The sequence below is a fragment of the Melanerpes formicivorus genome, unplaced genomic scaffold, assembly GCF_026170545.1.
Source record: "Melanerpes formicivorus ecotype bairdi unplaced genomic scaffold, bMelFor1.0.p_v2 SCAF_4, whole genome shotgun sequence".
NCBI classification, from domain to species: domain Eukaryota; kingdom Metazoa; phylum Chordata; class Aves; order Piciformes; family Picidae; genus Melanerpes; species Melanerpes formicivorus.
Genome location: NW_027142356.1, coordinates 30,541,108 through 30,560,302, shown reverse-complemented (window position 1 = coordinate 30,560,302; position 19,195 = coordinate 30,541,108). Strand labels below are relative to the sequence as shown.

The 19,195-nt window shown below is 46.5% G+C and overlaps 1 protein-coding gene across 4 annotated transcripts in view; it reads right to left on the bottom strand.

Annotated features, from left to right (window-relative positions):
• Positions 1-5,626: 5,626 nt before the first annotated feature.
• Positions 5,627-19,195, bottom strand: part of STIM2 (stromal interaction molecule 2) — an 85,874-nt gene continuing 72,305 nt past the window's right edge. The window contains exons 7-13 of one of the 4 annotated variants that reach the window (XM_068137537.1): positions 18,688-18,865; positions 17,927-18,094; positions 17,635-17,735; positions 16,799-17,037; positions 13,622-13,823; positions 13,214-13,365; positions 12,631-12,758 (exon numbers count right to left, since the gene is read on the bottom strand). In XM_068137537.1, coding sequence (XP_067993638.1) covers positions 12,721-12,758; positions 13,214-13,365; positions 13,622-13,823; positions 16,799-17,037; positions 17,635-17,735; positions 17,927-18,094; positions 18,688-18,865 — 1,078 coding nt within the window. In that variant the 3' untranslated portion in view covers positions 12,631-12,720. Of the gene's footprint in view, positions 12,759-13,213; positions 13,366-13,621; positions 13,824-16,798; positions 17,038-17,634; positions 17,736-17,926; positions 18,095-18,687; positions 18,866-19,195 lie in introns of all 4 variants that reach the window. The other 3 variants (XM_068137538.1, XM_068137536.1, XM_068137539.1) reach the window with 3 other exon arrangements.

The window sequence follows — 19,195 nt, the reverse complement described above, 5'->3', positions numbered from 1 at the left end:
GGTAAAGCTTTTGCAGTTCTCTTCCTCAAACACCTGCTGCTCTTGGAGAGCAGACAGGGAGATGCTGGACCTTGGCACAACCCACCATAGCCACCTCCTCTGGTTGTTTTTGTGACAGGAGAAGCATGGAGAAGGAGCTGCAGCCGGAATGCAAAGCAGGCCGTGCCCCTTGGCAAGGATAGGTAGCACTGGGTGCACACAGCATCTGAGCAGCAATGTTCTGCAAACATCCATGCTGTTAGGATTCATAGAACACCATCATCACACCCAAGGGATAACAGCCCAGGGAAGCCAATCCTTGACAACACGATGACGCTGGTTCCAATCCAGATCACATCACCCCGCTGCACAGGTAGCAGGACAAAGAGCATAGAGGCAAAGATTGCTTGGCACAGAGCATGTCACTTCTACATAATTTGTAAAGTACAGAGACTTCTTAAAAGCACTTTCTTCCCTCATCCCTGCTGGGATCACACATCATTAACCTTCCCTCTCCCATTATCATTTCTGGTGATGCCGATCTCTTCTGAACCCTGAGATCATTCACCTCTCTTTCCAGCTCTGCTAATCCTGACCTACCTCCAACCACTTGTCTTGTCATAGAGTCATAGTACTGTTTGGGTTGAAAACATCTCCAGTATCATTGAGTCCAATCATCAACCCAACACCACCAACACCTGCTTAACAGATGAAGGCAAGGCTGTGGATGCTGTCTACCTGGACTTCCATAAAGCCTTTGACACAGTTTCCTATGGAATTCTCATGAAAAAAACCCAAACAACTATCTAGCCATGGCTTGGATGAGCACACAATCTGCTGGATAAAGCACTGTCTGGATGGTTGGGTCCAAAGAGTGGTGATCAGTGGAGTTAAATCCAGCTGGCAGCTGGTCACAAGTGGCGTTCCTTGGGTCAGTATTCAGACCACTCCTGTTTAACATCTTTCTCAAGAATAGAATAAAATAGGATAGAATAGAATTAACCAGGTTGGAAAAGACCTTTGAGATCATTAAGTCCAACCTATCATCCAACACTATCTAATCAACTAAACCATCACAGTATAACTAAGGTTGGAAGAGACCTCGAGGATCATCGAGTCCAACCTATCAACACAGACCCCATGACTAGACCATGGCACCAAGCACCCCATCCAGTCTCTTCCTAAACACCTCCAGGGATGGTGACTCCACCACCTCTCTGGGCAGCACATTCCAGTGGCCAATCACTTTCTGGGAAGAACTTCTTCCTAACATCCAGCCTAAACCTCCCCTGGTGCAGCTTGAGACTGTGTCCTCTTGTTCTGGTACTGGTTGCCTGGGAGAAGAGACCAACCTCCACCAGGCTGCAACCTCCCTTCAGGTAGTTGTAGACAGCAATAAGGTCTCCTCTGAGCCTCCTCTTCCTCAGGCTAAGCAGCCCCAGCTCCCTCAGCCTCTCTTCACAGGGCTTGTGCTCCAAACCCCTCCCCATCTTTGTTGCTCTTCTCTGGAAACAAGCAAGTCAATATCTTTCCTAAACTGAGGGGCTCAGAACTGGACACAGGACTCAAGGTGTGGCCTGACCAGTGCTAATCTCAATGAGGAGTCAGAGTACAGCATTGTAACAGACCAAAACATATATATATATGGCTCAACGTGGTTGGGCAAGTCGTTAGGGATAATGGGTTGCTATAAGGGAGCTTGGCACTTGGCCCCCTGGGTTCAAGTAAGGAGCTTGGAACTCCCTAGTGGGATTTAGGACCCTAGGGACTTCCTGGTGGTCAAGGTGGCAGAAACACCTGGAGACAGGGGCAGGTTTTGAAGCCCTGGAGATGGACAGGTTGAAAGCCCTGGAGATGGTTTTAGATGCATATTCTGCTGACCAATCAGGGCAGGTGGCAACTGCTTGGAGGCAAGGTGTGAAAATATGAAAGACCTGCCTGGGAAACTGTTTGGGAGACTGCCTGGGGGCTGCTTGAGAGCTGTCTGCAGGGAGAAGGGGCAGTTACTGCCTGCCTACCTGCATACCTACCTGCCTGCCTGACACGAGGAGCTGGTACTGACAGTTTATGGGTCAATCACTGGGCAGATCACAATGGGTAATCACAGAATGGTGAGGATTGGAAGGCAACTCCAGAGATAATTAAGTCCAACCCCCTTCCCAGGCAGGGCCACCTACAGAAGGTCATACAGGAACACAACCATGTAGGTTTTTAATGTCTCCAGAGTTGGAGACTCCAATATCATCTCTGGATTGCTACTGTTTCAGCTACTCTTTCTCCCCAAAACTCCTCATTGCTCCAACTCTCCTCTACAGCAGCGGCCTGAGCCAGGCAGGTGCCCTTTGCTGCTCCAACCTCCTCTTCTCTTGCAGGGCAAAGCATCCCCTGGCAGCACACACAGATCTGCAGGAAGATGAAGAGTGTGAAGCACCCTGAGGACAGCACTGAAGGAAAGATTCAGCAGTGCAAGACCCAAAGATAAAAAGGAGAGCAGCTTGTGTTTAGACAGAGTTCAGGCTGCATCCACAGTGAAGAAGTATTTGCTTAGCAATTTTCAGTAGAGGAGAGGAATGACACTGAAACAGACAAGCACAGAGGTGGGAGCTCGCTCAGCTCCAGTCCACTAACAACACAGATCACTTCCTTCAGAAAGGAGGGATTTGCTGCTATGTGGTTACATGAGCAGATCCTTGGCACATCCTCACAAGGCACACAAAAAAAGCAGAGAGTATGCAACACCTTAAACCTAGGAACAGCTTAGCACCCAAAGGAGCTCACATGAGATGACTTCTCCTATTTCAATTCTGCTCTCCCTGGACTCAGCACACCTTGAGTCTTGCAGTCAGGTTTGGGGCCCTCACTCCAAAAAGGGCACTAGGGAGCTGAAGCATGTCCTGAGAAGGGCAATGAAGATGGTGAAGGGTCTGGAGAGGAGCAGCTGAGCAACCTAGGGTTGTTCAGCCTGGAGAAGAGAAGGCTGAAAGGAGACCTCACTATTCTCTATAGCTCCCTGAAAGAAGGCTGGAGTGATAGAGCTGCCTGAAAGGAGGCTGGAGTGATAGAGCTGCCTGAAAGGAGGCTGGAGTGATAGAGCTGCCTGAAAGGAGGCTGGAGTGATACAGCTGCCTGAAAGGAGGCTGGAGTGATACAGCTCCCTGAAAGGAGGTTGGAGTGATAGAGCTCCCTGAAAGGAGGCTGGAGTGATACAGCTCCCTGAAAGGAGGCTGGAGTGATAGAGCTGCCTGAAAGGAGGTTGGAGTGATAGAGCTGCCTGAAAGGAGGTTGGAGTGATAGAGCTGCCTGAAAGGAGGCTGGAGTGATACAGCTCCCTGAAAGGAGGTTGGAGTGATACAGCTCCCTGAAAGGAGGCTGGAGTGATACAGCTCCCTGAAAGGAGGTTGGGTATCAGGTGATAGAATGAAAGGAAATTGCCTCAGATTACACCAGAGGAGGTTTAGGTCAGACAATAGAAGAAACATCTTCCCTGAAGTTTCCCTCAAAGACTGGAACAGGCTGCCCAGGGAAGCTGGTTGAATCCCCATCCCTGGAGGTGTTTCAAAGAGGCAGAGATGTGGTGCTGAGGGATATGGTTTAGCACCAGCCCTGGTAGTTAAAGAATGATTGGATTCCATTATCTGAAAGGTTTTTTTTCCAAACAAAATGGTTCTATGATTCTGTTTCACATTCTACATCTCACTAAGGGCAACCAGGACCCTACAGAATCGTTCAGTCAATTCTGCTATGGTGGTGTTGGGTTGATGGTTGGACTCCATGACCTTGGAGGTCTTTTCAAACCCAAGCAATTCCACGGTTCTATGATCACCCACTGGCTTTGGCAGAACTGTCACTCTAAAAGCCTACACTTGGCAGAATAAGGAAATGGACTCTGATTCAGTAGGAATCAAAAGTAATTCATCTAGAATAATGCCCAAATCTGACTGCAATCTCAGCTTGCTGAGGCTGTTCATTAACCAAGGCTCTGTAATATCCCATGGGATTAGAATGCTCCATGTGCCACCTGCCTGTGTGCCGAGCCTTGCAATAAACTAATAAGAGTCAGACATCTCTCATAAGCTTTGCTAGAGCAGCTCAAATAAGGTGTGAAGTTACTAGTAGGTGCCCAAGGCTGGAGAGCTGCCTGGGGCTTGACCAGCCGACCCTGTTCCATCCAGAACACAAAGGACATACTGAAGTGAAACCAATGACGAACACACACCAAGCTGTGGCACCTGAAGAGGGCTGCACTAGACTGTAACTACTGAAAATAATGTATGTGGAGACTCCATCACCAATATCCTACTTCTATCCAGGAAAAAAAACCCCACAATTTATTTTGCACTCTTAAGTTTTCTAAATGCAACTCTCATTGACTCCACAGTCCACACCAGTATGGCCACTCGTGCATCTCACTGCCATCTTGTCAGAGGTGGGGCTTTTCCTTACAAGAGAAGTCACCTTTAGAAAGCTCCCTTGATGGACACAGAATCACCAAGGTTGGAAGAGGCCTCAAAGATCATCAAGTCCTCCCTCCTCCTCCTCCTCACAGCTGCCACCAGTTCCAAGGAACAGCAAACAGCAGCGAGGACTTTTGCTTCGTAGACAGCCACAGGCTCTCAAACTAATCCTCCTGCTCAGAATCACAAGGCTGTGCATTATTCCAAGTCATCTGGAAAGGCTTTTCAACTTGTTCAGAAGAAAGGGGGGGAAAAAAGCACACAAAGTCCCAAATCTTCAAAACATGAAGCAAATTAAACTCAGAAAGGCTCTTTCCAACAAGAGCCATGAGCCTGAGGATTTTCAGGATGGAAGAGGAGTGGGGACCGAGGAGAGGAGAGGGAACCGAGGAGAGGGGAGGGGAGGAGAGGGAACCGAGGAGAGGGGAGGAGAGGGAACCGAGGAGAGGGAAGAACAGAGGAGAGGGAAGAACAGGGTGGGAACAGAGGAGAGGGGTGGGAACAGAGGAGAGGGGTGGGAACAGAGGAGAGGGGTGGGAACAGAGGAGAGGGGTGGGAACAGAGGAGAGGGGTGGGAACAGAGGAGAGGGGTGGGAACAGAGGAGAGGGGTGGGAACAGAGGAGAGGGGTGGGAACAGAGGAGAGGGGTGGGAACAGAGGAGAGGGGTGGGAACAGAGGAGAGGGGTGGGAACAGAGGAGAGGGGTGGGAACAGAGGACCTTTGAGATCATTGAGTCCAACCTATCACCCAACACCATCTAATCAACTAAACCATGGCACCAAGCACCCCATCCAGTCTCTTCCTAAACACCTCCAGTGATGGTGACTCCACCACCTCCCTGGGCAGCACATTCCAATGGCCAATCACTCTTTCTGGGATGAACTTCTTCCTAACATCCAGCCTAAACCTCCCCTGGTGCAGCTTGAGACTGGGTCCTCTTGTTCTGGTGAGTAGCCTGGCTGCCAGCCAGAGCTGTCTCCACCTCTCCCTTCCCAACAATAGGGCTCTCAAGATTTAAGGAGAGCACGAAGCAAAGAACCATTGGCCAGATTTCCAAGCAGAACAACGAAAAGTTGTTTGAAAGAAAAACAATACAATAAATGCATAAATGAATAACAATTCAAACACATATCCAAGTTCCTCTGCTCTGGGGACTGGGGTGGCTCGACATTACACATTTCGACTACGACAGTTTCACTTTTCAAAGTGGAAGTCAGATTTATTCAACATCAAGTGCAACAAACGCATCCAAAATTAATATCCACTTGTAAAACAAAGCAACATGAATAACCACAGGGCAATACTGCCCAAGACTCTCCAAGCAGGACATTTCTCATAAGACTCACAGGGGGAAAAAGAAAACAAGAAACAAGGGAAGGAAAAATAACCAAAAAAGTAAAAAGGAAAAGAAATCAAATGTTTATAGGCAGACTCAGTTCCCACCCCCTCCCTCACACCCCCACCCCTCCCCCCAGTATATTTTTTTTTTTCCAGTTGTAAAGGCATTATCTAGCTCATGGGGAGGCAAAGTAGAAAGGTGAATGAAATGCAGCATGCTGCCTGACATCGAAGAGATCCAACTGCAGCTGTACAGCACCAGCAGCATGCGGCAGGGAGGGCAGGTTGCAGCGGGCAGTAGAGACAGGGACAGCCAGACTGGGGTTTTGGTTTCTCATTTTAGTCCAACTCATGGAGACAAGCAGAAGCCAAGAGCAAAGAGAGGAAGAGCAGAGAACAATCCTCTCTTCCCAGAACAGGAAAGCATCCTGGATATGATTTCAATTGTGCACAGACTTGACTTGTCTTGGTCCTCTCTTGCTGTCACTGAAACAAACCCAGATCCAGTGATGGGCTCTATGCCAATGCCTACCTTTCTATAAAGCTGTAATTAAACAACACAAAGCAACTCACTCACAAACCTGCTTTTTTCAGCCAGGCATTAATATGCTGACCCCTCACTGCAGCTGGGTGATGTTTAAATTAACAATCAACACAGGCCAAGACATCTCCAGAGCAGCCTTGCTGAAGTGTGGAGTGTTCCAACCAATTGTTGTTGCTTGGAGGAGAGCAGTGTGAGGCACAGATGCTACCCACCTCATTACTACTTAAGCAATGCTTTTAGACAAAGAGCTGGGACCCTTGTTGATTCTACTCAGTTCACAGCCTGACACAGTCCTCCTCAGTTTATTTCTTTTTACCAACCAGCAATTTTTTTAACTATCCCCAGATCTCCTCCAGCCACTGGCAGCCGTTGCAAAGCAAGCTAGCAGTGCACATGCAAGGTATCAGGCAGCCAAGAGGCAGAGCTACAAAGGTCCAAGCAGCAAGCACAGGCACATTCCCCTGGGGAGACTGGGTTCTAACTGGGAGGTGATGGATTTGAGGAGCTGCTAAAGGACACAGGGCACCTGGCTCACTCCAGAAGTCCTCTGCCTTTCAGCTGAAGGCTTCCAGGAGCCCACTCTAGCCCTAACAAGTACAACTACTCGAGGTTGTAACTGCATTAGGAATGGACTCATGGCTGACAGCGGAAGGCTGGCCATACTGATTTTAACTTGAAGTGAACTCAGGTCTGAAAATCATTGTGAAGCATCAAGTTAAGATAAAAACCAATGAGGATTTCAGAAGAATTTCCCCACTCACACTTTGCCACTCACACGTCAGCTGCTTCAGTCAGTGCTGCACCTAGTTCCACTGAGGTCCAGGCAGTGTTTTTGCAGCAATAGCCAACCCCCCATCTAGTCTTTGTAAAAAGCACCCATCTGCAACTTGTGGTAGCAACTCTCAGCTGAAAACACTGTGATCTAACCATCACCAGCTGCCATTACCTGATCAGTTCTTTAACAGTGGAAGGGGTGAGAAAGAACTGATCTGAATTAACAAGAATGGGAATGTAAAGCGGAACATTTTCATTCAGATTTCTTTAGCCAGTGTTAAACCAGGATGTGCTGCTGAAGTCATCACCAGAGCCTGCCTGGAGCTCTGGCAGCCACCTACATTAGTGCTGGGGCTCCTAACTTAGTGCTGGGTCATACTTGAAAGAGAAATAGGAAGACAATGCCTTGCAGAGCACATCCAGAGAATAAAAGGGTTTTTTTTCTTGGGTGAAGGTTTACTGTTCTGAAAGCTTCGAGATTGAATGTACCTCTCCTCTCCAGCATCAAGTCATGAGCATTCCTCTGTCTTCTGCTGCTGGTGCAGATGAAAACACCTCTGCACTCTTCATCCTCTGCAAAGAGCAAGAGGAATTTCTTTTTTGCCCTGCTCAGATGTGCTTTCCTGAACACCTGAGCAGAGCCAAGCCTTCCTACTGCCATTTCAGTCAAGCACTGAACACTCAGAACACACACACACAGAATTTGGGAAACTTGACATCTGGAATTGTAGAAATATGAAAAGGTAAAACCAAGCCATTTGATTTCTGACAGACTGCCCTGGGCTGCTGAGTGCTGCCATCCTGCTGCATCAATACCAGATGCAAGAGCAACTGGGAGTAAAAGCTTTAAGGTTAATATTGCTCCTATGTGCATGAACCAGTGCTTCCTGCTTGTCCAAGGCACGATGAAGGGCATGAGGTGGGGTTTCAGACCAGCACCATCTCTCCAGGGCTGGAGAGCTCTGCTAGAGATGGTGTGACACTGCTGGACTGCTAGCAGGCCTCAGAGAAGGGTCACCCAAACATTTACATGCTGGCAGACAGGCAAAAGCCTTGTTTGCTTGCTGGTTAAACCATCTGTGTTTGAGTCATGAGCAGAGAATTTACCAGCACTTGGAATCAAACAGCCTCAGCAGGCTTAGCCACTGCTCCGTGCAGAGGCAGCAGCCAGGGTCTCAATGCCTACAGCCACCCAGACCAAGCAGCTTCAAACAGGAGATGGTGAAGCACCACCTTAGAGCAGCGGAGCACATCAGAAAGCTGTGTTCACCCTGCTTAGCACACTCTGCAGCAGTCAAGAGGTGGAAGGACCAGGAATGTGGCTAAAAAAATCATGATAATCTATTTTCTTTTTGAAGTTAAGCATTCAGTTTATTTACATTCTTCTCTCCTGCTTGGAAATAAATAAAACAGAAAGGCTTCTTTGCATACATTACAAAATGAAGGTAGCAACTCCTGCCCAGCAATGTGTCTTGGAAATGGAATGAAACCATCCTGAAGCTCTAGAAGCTGGTGGTGTGAGAAATGCCAAGGAGAGTTCATCTCTCTGCTGTGCATGCTGCCTCCCCATGTATTGGGGAGCAAAAACATCTAGAAAGCTTCAGGTTCTTCTAATTAGGATTTCAATCAGTCATCAGGTTAATGCCTAACTCAAACTGGCATCCATAAATATGAGAGGAGTACATTGGCTTCACCACCTTCAACAGCTCCACATGAGGAACTCTGTTCTTACATTATTGCCTTGTCTGTGATGAAGAACCTTCCTTCTTCCTACAAACTGCCCACCAAAACAGAGTCATTTGCTGCCTGGTGCCAGAGAAAAGCTGACACATGCATGGACCTGTCACTGAGCAAGCTCAATTCCATTCCCCAGCAGGGAAAGGATCACTTTGTGCAATCTTAATTCCATTCCCAAGCAGGGAAAAGAATCACCTCTCTTCACCTCCAAGTCCACCATAAGCAGGTCAAAAGCATTTCCCATGGCCAGCAGAAATTACTTTCCTGAAGTTTTCACAGTTAGGAAACATGTCCCATAGGTTTAGTCAGAACTGTGAAAAGGTTTGGGTATGCCCAGGACTGTTTTTTCCTTCTTTCTATAGAACCACACACTGACATCTCTTCTTTTTACAGGTGAAAGACTTAAAAGGGCAACCAGGAAGAAGCTTCCCCAAAGGGGCTGCGAAGTTCTCTGACCAAACTATTGAAGAAAGCATCCTTTGAAAAAGGCTGGAGCATGGATAAATGAAACAAAATTATAGTGTGGTTCCAAGCATTCCCAGTGCAGAGCTTTCAAAAGCCCTCAGCCATTCGAGGCTGGTGACACTACCTGATGGTCTGGAATGACTGCCAGGCCTTACAGAGATCCGTGTGGCTGGAATGCTGGCTGGACTCGCTGACTGCAGCCAGTGTGAGTTACACAGCGAAGGAAATGGGAGGAGAAGAGGACCTTGTACTTTTAAAGCACATCACCTCACTTCTGAGATGCTGACACAAGCCAGGCACTTCAACATGAAGACCAGATCTGATCTCTGCCAGGGAGGATCTACCCCAGAGTCAGTGCTCCCAACACACCTCAACAAAAGGATGCTGACAGCTTGAGGAGAAGCATTCCCACAGCAGCCACGGTGGGAGCAAGGCACCTCACTTCGACTGTGGACAAATTCAGGTGGCAAGATGGGCAAGGGGTCTAGGAAAATAATAAACCCCAACTTCAAATTACAGTTTCTGCTCCAATACTCACCACTTCTGATCACATTAATCTCAGCTTTCAGTTCTATGCCATTCATTAAGCAGCAGCTATCAAGTTGCAGGGCAGCAGGTGAAGGACTGAGGGTTGAGAGCAGTTTGTACTCCCGAGGTTTGCTGTTCTGCAGCCAGAATCTGTCACTGTGACAATCTCACCTGACTGGGGTGCATGAAGCCATAACAATTGTTTTTGTCCAGAAGAGTTAAATTGGATGTTTTTAAAAGATACTTTACACCTAACCTGCTCAGCACCTCCTCTATTCCAGTTTTCACTTCTGCTCACTGCAGAAACCTGAGAACATCTGCTTTGGATTCCCAGCACTGCAGCTTCCCTGGCTGTGACATCAGGATGGAGAACTGCTATACTCCTCAGGACCAAATAATATTTTCCCATGTGTCAACAGTCACTCCTTTAGACAGTACAGCCCTGGAGCCCTTCAAGTGTCTCCTGGAATTAACCAATGTACCAGGGCTTTTAAGTTACTCGCACATGTAAGGTGCCACCTCGTTTTCCAACCCTCCTAAGCACTCCAGTAGCCACAGTAAATGCTGCTGTTGACAACACCACCAGCTTGAGGACAGAACATACAAGTTATGTACAGTGCAACCTAAACAGAAAATGACAGAGAAGACATGTATGACTTGATGTCAGTTAGCTACAGGTTTTGAAGGCTCCTGACTGGAAACCAATCCAAGCACTCAGAGAATGAATCCTCTTGTGCAGTCCAGCATGGACATATCTGAAAGAAGCGAGCCCCTCATCACAAGTCCCTGGCAATGGCACCTGCTAGAGGCAACACAACACCCCAGTGGAAGAGCTGGAGCTGGTTGCTCACCACTGGGTGAATGAACTGCTTGTGTCCACTGGAGCAAGGAGGATTCTTCTGGAACGGACCTCAGAAGGAACCCCTGCTCAGTGTCAATGTCTTCCAACAACATGAATACAAGGCACTGTTGCTCAAGCAGAACATTGTCTCCAACTGCTTAAAAGAAATAAGATGGTTTTGAGCAGCTAACTACCCTTGGCCTAGGAAGGCTTTCTTGTGACCTCATGGTGACTTCACCTCCTCCTGTAACAGCAGCAGCGAAGCCGCTTTTCTCTGTAGCGTGTCAGGTCTCACCTTTAGATCTCTCTTGGTATCTAAAATCAGGAGTTAGTATAACAGTGTGCATTAGAAAATTAGACCATTTACTTCAGAGCTGTCTGAACAGCCAGATCTTCAAACTATACAAAAATAAAGTGTATGAAATCTTACAAAAGGAGGACATTAAGACATTGATAGCTAATCCAAAAAATATAATAACAGCTTATAGACAGCAGTCAGCAGAAGCAAGGTAGCCTACAACAGCTCTCAAGTCAACAGGACCTCTGGAACATGTCTGAAACAAGCATCAGCTAGGATTGGAACATTCCCAAGCACAATAATGTTGCCAATTTATTGTCTTTAGAAACCGTCACAAACCCCGTACGTCCACATCTGTCTGTAAACAAAAGCTACTATCCCCCCTCCTCACTTCAGCAGGGGGGATATTTACAGTCCTCAGCCAGGTTTCATATCCACCACTTGCATAAAGGAATCAAGAGCCTCTTCTCTTGTAAATTAACTTTCCTCTTTTTTTTTTTTCCTCCTGTTTTTCTTCATACAGCCTGCAGTGAAGTAAAATCACAGTGAAAGCCCTGGGAATAACATGATCTTTACAGCAGGACTCGAACCATTCTAATAATAAATGCATCTAACAAAGCTTCCCATAATAAAAGCATGGCATTTCCATTTCCAGAAATCAAGTCAGTTAGAAATCCTAAGTTCTACTTAAAAACCCCAAAAGATCTAAAAGTGAAAAGATTCGTCTTCTCAGCCCAAACAAGAAAGTCTTTCAGGTTCACTTGCAGGGAGACTTTTCCAGTCTGTAAACCAGTAGTGCAATTCAGTTAGTTCTGCTGCTTTTATTTCTCCCAGAGTCCCAGCAGATAGATGTCCTAGCTCTATGGAAAGATAGGAAGATGCTCCAGTAAACAAGAAACTTTGGCAAGCCCAGGCAGGCCTACTAGTCCATTAAAGCTTAGAAGTCCGAATGGTTTTATGAGTACACTACAACACCCCAACAAAAGTGAAAAACAACCCCAACAACAACACCCAACAAAAACAAGCTGAAAAAAAGAAAAGACAAACTAAACAAACAAAAAGAAAAGAAAAAGAAGAAGAAGAAGAAGAAGAAAAGAAAAGAAATAAATAGGCAGAAGTGAATGTAAACTGTCTGAACTTTTAATGATTTCTCATTGACAGCTGGCATGGCCTGTGACAGTACAGTCAGTTAAATATAGGTGACCTCCAGAGCATTCCAGCAGGGCATCCAGGCTGGAGTGCTCCAATGGAATTACATTCCTCAAGAGTTAAAAAAGAGAGTTCTTAGGACATTGCTATGGGTCTCCTCTGCCCAACCTCACTTACACTTCTTCTTAAAGAAGCTTTTGATTTTGGATGGCTTTTTGCTTTTCTCCCCGTTCTGGTAGAGGTCCTGTGGGATGCTGCTGATCCGGGGCACAGAGGCAGCCTCCTGGCTGGGTTTGCTGTCGCTGCTGGCTGAGGAGCACGAGGTGTGCCGAGGCTTTGGGACTGGCAGCCCAGAGGAAAGCTGGTTCATGCTGCAGGACTTCTCCAGAATTCCATTATAGACTTTACTTGCTGGACTAAAGATCATGCTCTTAGTTTCTGCCATGCCAACACAGTCAGGAGAACCCCTGGAAATATCTGCAGTTAGAGAAGAGGAGTCTCCTGTGGATGATTCCTCCAGGGAGAAGTCTTCTGGGGACACTTTTTGAGGAGGAAGTGTCTGGTACATCTCGAGGCTTGCTGGAGGAGACTGCTTCCTTCCGATGGAGGAGTTTAAGGAGTCACATTCTGAACCTGTTTCCTGTACTTCCCTGAGTCAGAGCAGAGAGAGAAGAACACACAATAAAACTACTACTTCCTTCCTGCAGTGCAAAAGGAAAATCAATTCAGAATCAATAACCTTAGTCTAAAAGCACCACCCACACTTTTCCTTTAGTAGTTAGTTCACAAAAAAAAAAAGATGAAAGCAAAAACAAAACCCACAAACAGCAACAAACAACACAGTAGTAAGTTAAACGGGTAAGTTACAACTTGCATGGCAACATTTTATGATCTAAGCTTAAGATAATTAGTTTGTGCAATCTTGTGTCTGTGGGCAGCACAGCATCTGCCCAGAATCAGCCATTTGCATCTCAACTCAAAGAACAACAACAACAAAAAATAATAATACACTTTCTGGCAGGTGAATTGAGAAAAGTTATGAAATGAAAGAAGGAGATTCAAGCCTATCATATACAAAAAGTTTCTTCAGGACAAGTGTCCCTACCTTTCAACAAGCTCATTTGCTCCTTCCAAAAGGAATTTAACCTTTTCCTATGAGGCCATGTAACAAGAGTAGGGACCCGCTCAACATGCTGTAAGAATTGTGCTACCATCCATCTTCTCTTCGCCCAGTAGCTGACACTGCTTTTGCTCCTGCTTGCAGATGTAAAAGCCAGTGACAGATTGCAATGGAGAATCAGGGTTAGTTCAGTGCACCCTGCACTGTGACATCACTCAACTGTACATGACATGCTAGCTAGTCACACACACATTCCAGACCAGAACCCCTCTCTGCTCCACGTTAAGTTCTATCATCCTACAGGTTACTTTAGCTGCGGCTTGGTTCCACCTCTACCTCTAAGCTGCTAGTCTCAAGCAATGCTCTCCAAGTGCTGCGTGCTCAGCTCCGTACCATTGTTTGTCAGCAGAGAAGTAAATGGCTTCCTCCTCCTCTTCAGTTCGATACAGAGCTGGGCAGCTCGACACCGAGAGGATGTCAGGGTCAGGGGAGTGCAAAGCATGCTGAGACTGAGGAGATGATGGCACCACATTGCGTCTGGAGCGGCACAAGCTACTGCTTCTGGCCAGAGTGCTGGGAGCTTTGACAATGGACCCTGGGCAAAGAGAAAGCAAACCAAAACCTTCCAGTGACATTGGTGTTAACAGAAGCTGCCCTGGAGACTAAACAGCAGGTATCTGCCTAAGTGGTTCTTCAACAGCTGGGACATTGAAGGGGCAGAAAGACTGGCACGACCCTGGACATCCTACAGGTAGGTGAAGATGCTAACCAAGATGCGACTGCAGCAGGTCTGTGCCCGCCAAATTGGAGCTGACCGGGTGCACCAAAGTGCTCTGCTGAGAACAAAGAGAAGGATTCTGCTAAACCTCCCAACCCTTTATGAACTTAAGAGAAGAGTGCTGGAATTAGCATCTTAAAGGATGCCCTGGGTTCCATCGGTGTGCTGAGATGTGGGGATTTAAGGACACATAGAAGGTTGGCAATGCAGGGACACCCAATCAAACAGCCATCTGAGAGTCACCTTAGGCACGGAAGAGCAATGTCATTTCTGTAACATGACAAAGATGCAACTCAACCTCAACTTAACTCAAGAGTTTCCTAGATGCCAACACTTCCCTTCTGCCAGGCTAACTATGAATTTCCAGAAACAAAGGCCCTAAGAACGTGGGGAGACAGTGACACAAGACCTGACCAGGAAAGTATCCAACAGGAAGTGACAGACTAACATGTTCTGATCTAATTCCTCCTCCAACAGATGAGGAGGCAGAAAGAACCTACAGGCCTGTTTTGAGCCTTAGGGGCTCTGAGCCAAACTCAACCCTTACTGATGTTCACCACAAAACACTGCCTACACTGAAACTTCTGGTAGTAAAAGATGCCTGCATTCTCTTTTTCAGATGGCAGTTCAGCGTCAGGTAAATTCCTTTCCATTCCTGGAATCTCGGCAAAGCTTGAGCAGCCCCACTCTGCTTCTGGTGCAGGGAATGCCAGCTTTCACACAGCACCAACTACCTGCACCTCTGCCAACACTTGGACTTTGCTTCCTGCCAGGCTGAGCAGCTGCAGCTGGCACCTAACTGAACCTTTTGATGAGCTCCCTACTGACCCGAGAAGCAGATGTTGGCACCTCAGAACTGAACTCGTGTCGCTACAAAAACCCTCCTAAAAAAGCAAACGTCAACTGAGATAAAAGAGTAAGAATTCCACTAGGAAATTGGCACTTTGTGCCCAGGTAAATCAGATGCCATCCTACTTGCTGGTGTAAAATAGAACAAGATTCAACCACCAGCGACTTTTCAGAGGAGTTACTAGTGTTTTGGTTCCAGAACTGCCCTGTCTGCTCACTGCATCTTCCTGCAGCCTTAAGTGAGACGAGACACTTTTCTTCTGTCCTTCCTCCACTCCATGGATTCCTGTCATCCTTCCATTCCTCATTTTTGCCTGAAGAACAGTAAAAAATGCAGCAGTTCCCAAACTAGCCTACAAGCACTCGACTCCTAGTTTCAACAAGGGGTCATTCAGCATCTTTTCCCAGTCTCTCCCCACTCCCAAGTTTTGCCAGGGTTCTGACCAAGTAGCATTTGTTTCAAAGCTAGGAAATAGAGGAGAAGCTCCTTTCCTCACGTGATCACAACACACCAGGCTCTCCTACCTTACCAAAATTCAGAATAACACATTTCAAGTATCTGTAATGTTACTACAAATTCACCTAACTTTCATCAGGCAACACCCATGAGCTAACCACTGCCAAATGGACTTTAAGAATAAAGAATTAACAATAGCTGAAAAAGAATACAAAAGAATTTCATCTGTTTCAGCTCTGTACAGTCCTCCTCTCATTTCAGCTCCTTCAAACCAAGAGCACTGTGCTCTCTGCCTTCAAAATCTGAATGAGTGACTAAAAAGATAAAAACCCTTAGTTTGAAGTCTTCTGCAGCTAAGTGTTTTGTCATTTTTCAGGACCACCTGGAAAGTCCTGACAGCAAATGGAGCTCTTCATTTTGATACCAGAGCATAGGTTTCTTCATGCAGGCTTGGGAAGTTTAAGCATCCACCTTTTATTGGGCCACCCCAGAAACCTGCTGCTAAGGTTTACATCCAAGCCTTCATGGTGAGGACAACCAGAGAGGCAAGATACTCTTTACAAGCCATCAGAACTTGCAGTAATTGGTGTTGCAAGGGGATTAATGAACTTTTCAGTGTGGCCTGTAGGCAAAAGGTGGCACATCCAGAAGGAAAATGTGTCCAAGGCACTCAAAACAAAGGCATCAAACAGGTGACCATTCTCCTTAGGCTATTTTAAAACACACTTCTAACCTCTTCTGAGAATCCCAGCCCTAGAAGACAAATGTACAGTGTGACAGAGTTCTCTTCCCTTGTCCTTCCTCAGCTTGGTATTTCTGGTTTGAACAGCCACATGGGAACTCATTGTTTTGATTTGCCTCTGGAGCCCAGTTAACCACAGCTTCCACGAACAGGCTCTTGTGCTGACGCAGTGACTGGAGACACCAGGGTGGTCTGGATCCCTGGTGTGTATCTTCTGAGCAGAGTCTAAGCAAAGCTAGGCCTCCCTCATCCAGCACTTGGCCTCTTTGCCTCAAACAGTCCTGTACCCAAACACAAACATGCTGCCTAGAAGCTTCCCTTGGACAACAACAGGACTTTACTGCAGCCATTAAAGAATGTTTGAGAAGCTATGTAACACGCAGCCTCTCAAAGCATGGGATCTGCCTGGCAGCTCAAGGGACCACAGGCCAACTCTATGCCTTCCATCAGGAAGAATAAATGTTCTGACAGAACCTCATCATTACAGGTTTTGGTCTAGGTGTCACGCCAAGCATGACATGCAGACTTTCAAAACCCTAGCTGAATGTATTCCTCACTTCCCCAGTGAAAGAGAATAAAGGCTCTTTCTTCATGTTATATTTATTGTGACCCCCATTTTCCAGTCCCAAAGGACGCATCTGAAATGATAAACAGAACATGACTCTGCTCCAATCTTGTTGGATTCCAGCACATGGTCTTACAGTCCCATAACTTTTCCCTGTCCTTAACGAACTCGCCACTTACCATGAAACTGTGAAACTATTGGAGGAGTATCTTCATCTAGGTCATCAACTCCCCCTGCAATGGGGTAAGGAGGAATGGAGACTCGAGGCATAACTACCCAGCTGTGGTCTGAGTAGAGTGAGGAGGTCAAGCTTGGCAGCCCAGAATTGTGAGCTATCTGAAAGCCACAGATCTTCTCAATCTGCTGCCAGCGATACAGGCGCTCTCGCAAACACGTCGTCAGCTCAGAGAGGGCTTTCCTGGAGGAAAAGTCAGATTACAGACACTGCTCTTCAGGGTAAAGCAAGGGAAAATCAGATTACAGACACTGCTCTTCAGGGTAAAGCAAGGGAAAGTCAGATTACAGACACTGCTCTTCAGGGTAAAGCAAGGGAAAGACAGATTACAGACACTGCTCTTCAGGGTAAAGCAAGGAAAGTCAGATTAGAGAGACAGCTCTTCAGGGTAAAGCAAGGGAAAGCCAGATTAGAGAGACAGCTCTTCAGGGTAAAGCAAGGGAAAGCCAGATTAGAGAGACAGCTCTTCAGGGTAAAGCAAGGGAAAGTCAGATTACAGACACTGCTCTTCAGGGTAAAGCAAGGGAAAGTCAGATTACAGACACTGCTCTTCAGGGTAAAGCAAGGGAAAGTCAGATTACAGACACTGCTCTTCAGGGTAAAGCAAAGCAGCACAAGTTCAGTCACTAGGACTTTCCATATCTTTGCACTACAGTATTTTTCAAGCATTTCACTTCAAAGTGCAAAAAGGGTAAGACACTAAATTCCATCCCTCTCGACAAATCCTGTTGTTCCAGGACTAAATAACCACAGAAAATCCACACCCTGGTTAACTCTTACTTTGCTTCAAGGATTTTATGGTCCACTTCATCCAGGGATGAGCTGTGTGCAACATGTAACGTTCCAAACACAGTGCTCCTCTTCTTTTTGATCTTTTCTGCCTGTAGAGCAAGATAAAATGAAATGCAGAAAGCCAGGAGTTAATACTGAACACAGATGACAAAAGTTTAGTAATGTTGACAGGTGGCAAACAACTTGGAGGAGGAAAAAAATACCCTATTGATTTATTATTTCATGTATCTAGCCACAGGTCAGAAAAGTCTCGAAGCACCTGAAGAGGAAGACTCAGTACCTCATCTTTGGCAATGGCTAACTGCATTTCTGCGTGCTGCCTTTTGATGTTGTAATACTGGACTTCAACTTCATGTGTCAGCTGAAGCCACTTCTGCAGAGCTTCAGGAACAGACCAATTGCTTCTTAGCTCAAACTCCTTCTCAGCCTTCTTTAGAGCCATGCGGACCTAGGGAGAAATGAGTGTCACCAAGAGAGCAACTATGACATCTGCTGCTTCTGTCATTTCTCTAAGCACCTTTACACTCCACAGCAGCACACCAAGACTTGAAAGAAGTTTGGTGTATGCCAGGAAGACTACTCTGGCACTTTACTACACTCAGATTTCCTTTCCCCAACCCCTGCTCCCCCCATCATATACAGTCCCTAACATGAGGCTGAAATATTTTGTACCAGGCCACTTTTTACTCAGTACAATAAATCTAACCTATTGCTACTCAGAAGAGTGAGACAAAGCTACAGACTTACAAGACAGGAAAAAAAAAGCTTTTGTAGATATTTTGTTCCAAGAATCTAACAACAAGATGATAGGATAATGTACAAAGTGAGGGTCTTTTTATAGTTTCAGGATTATTTTGCTGGATAATGGTGTGATGGACAGACAAGCATTAGACAAACATCTTAGGCAATGAGACAACCAGCTTAGAATGTTTCCATTCAGCTGGACCATCAGAGAAATGCTGCTTTAAACACTCCTGAGGATCCAGTAAAAGCAGGATGAATCTCAAGCCAACACTACAATGACAAACAGCTTGCAGATACCTGCACCAGCTCTTCCTCTGCATACTTGAGCCTGCTGAGCTCACACTCAGCTCCCTCCCTCAGCTCCCTCAGGCGATGAGCTTCCCGTTTGGCATCGTTGATCTCATCCATCATTTTCCGCTCCAGATTTTGCTTCTCCACAGCAACGTTTCTATTCTCCTCTTGTGCCTTCTCAAGCCTTCACAATCAAACAAAAAACATGAGAAAATACACAGCATATGTGTTAAAAGTGCCAGCCCTCAGGAGAAGATGCATCCAGCAAGAGGCAACGAGCACAAACCAAAACACAAGAGGTTCCATCTGAATATCACGAAACGCTTTTTCACCATGTGGTGACTGGCACAGGTTGACCAGGGAGGTGGTAAAGTCTCCATCCTTGGACATGGTCCTGGCCAACCTGTTCTAGATGATCCTGCTTGAGCAGGTGGGGCTGGACAAGATGACCTCCAGAAGTCCCTTCCAACCTGAACCATTCTGTGATAATAAAGACTGTGCAAGCTTCATCGAC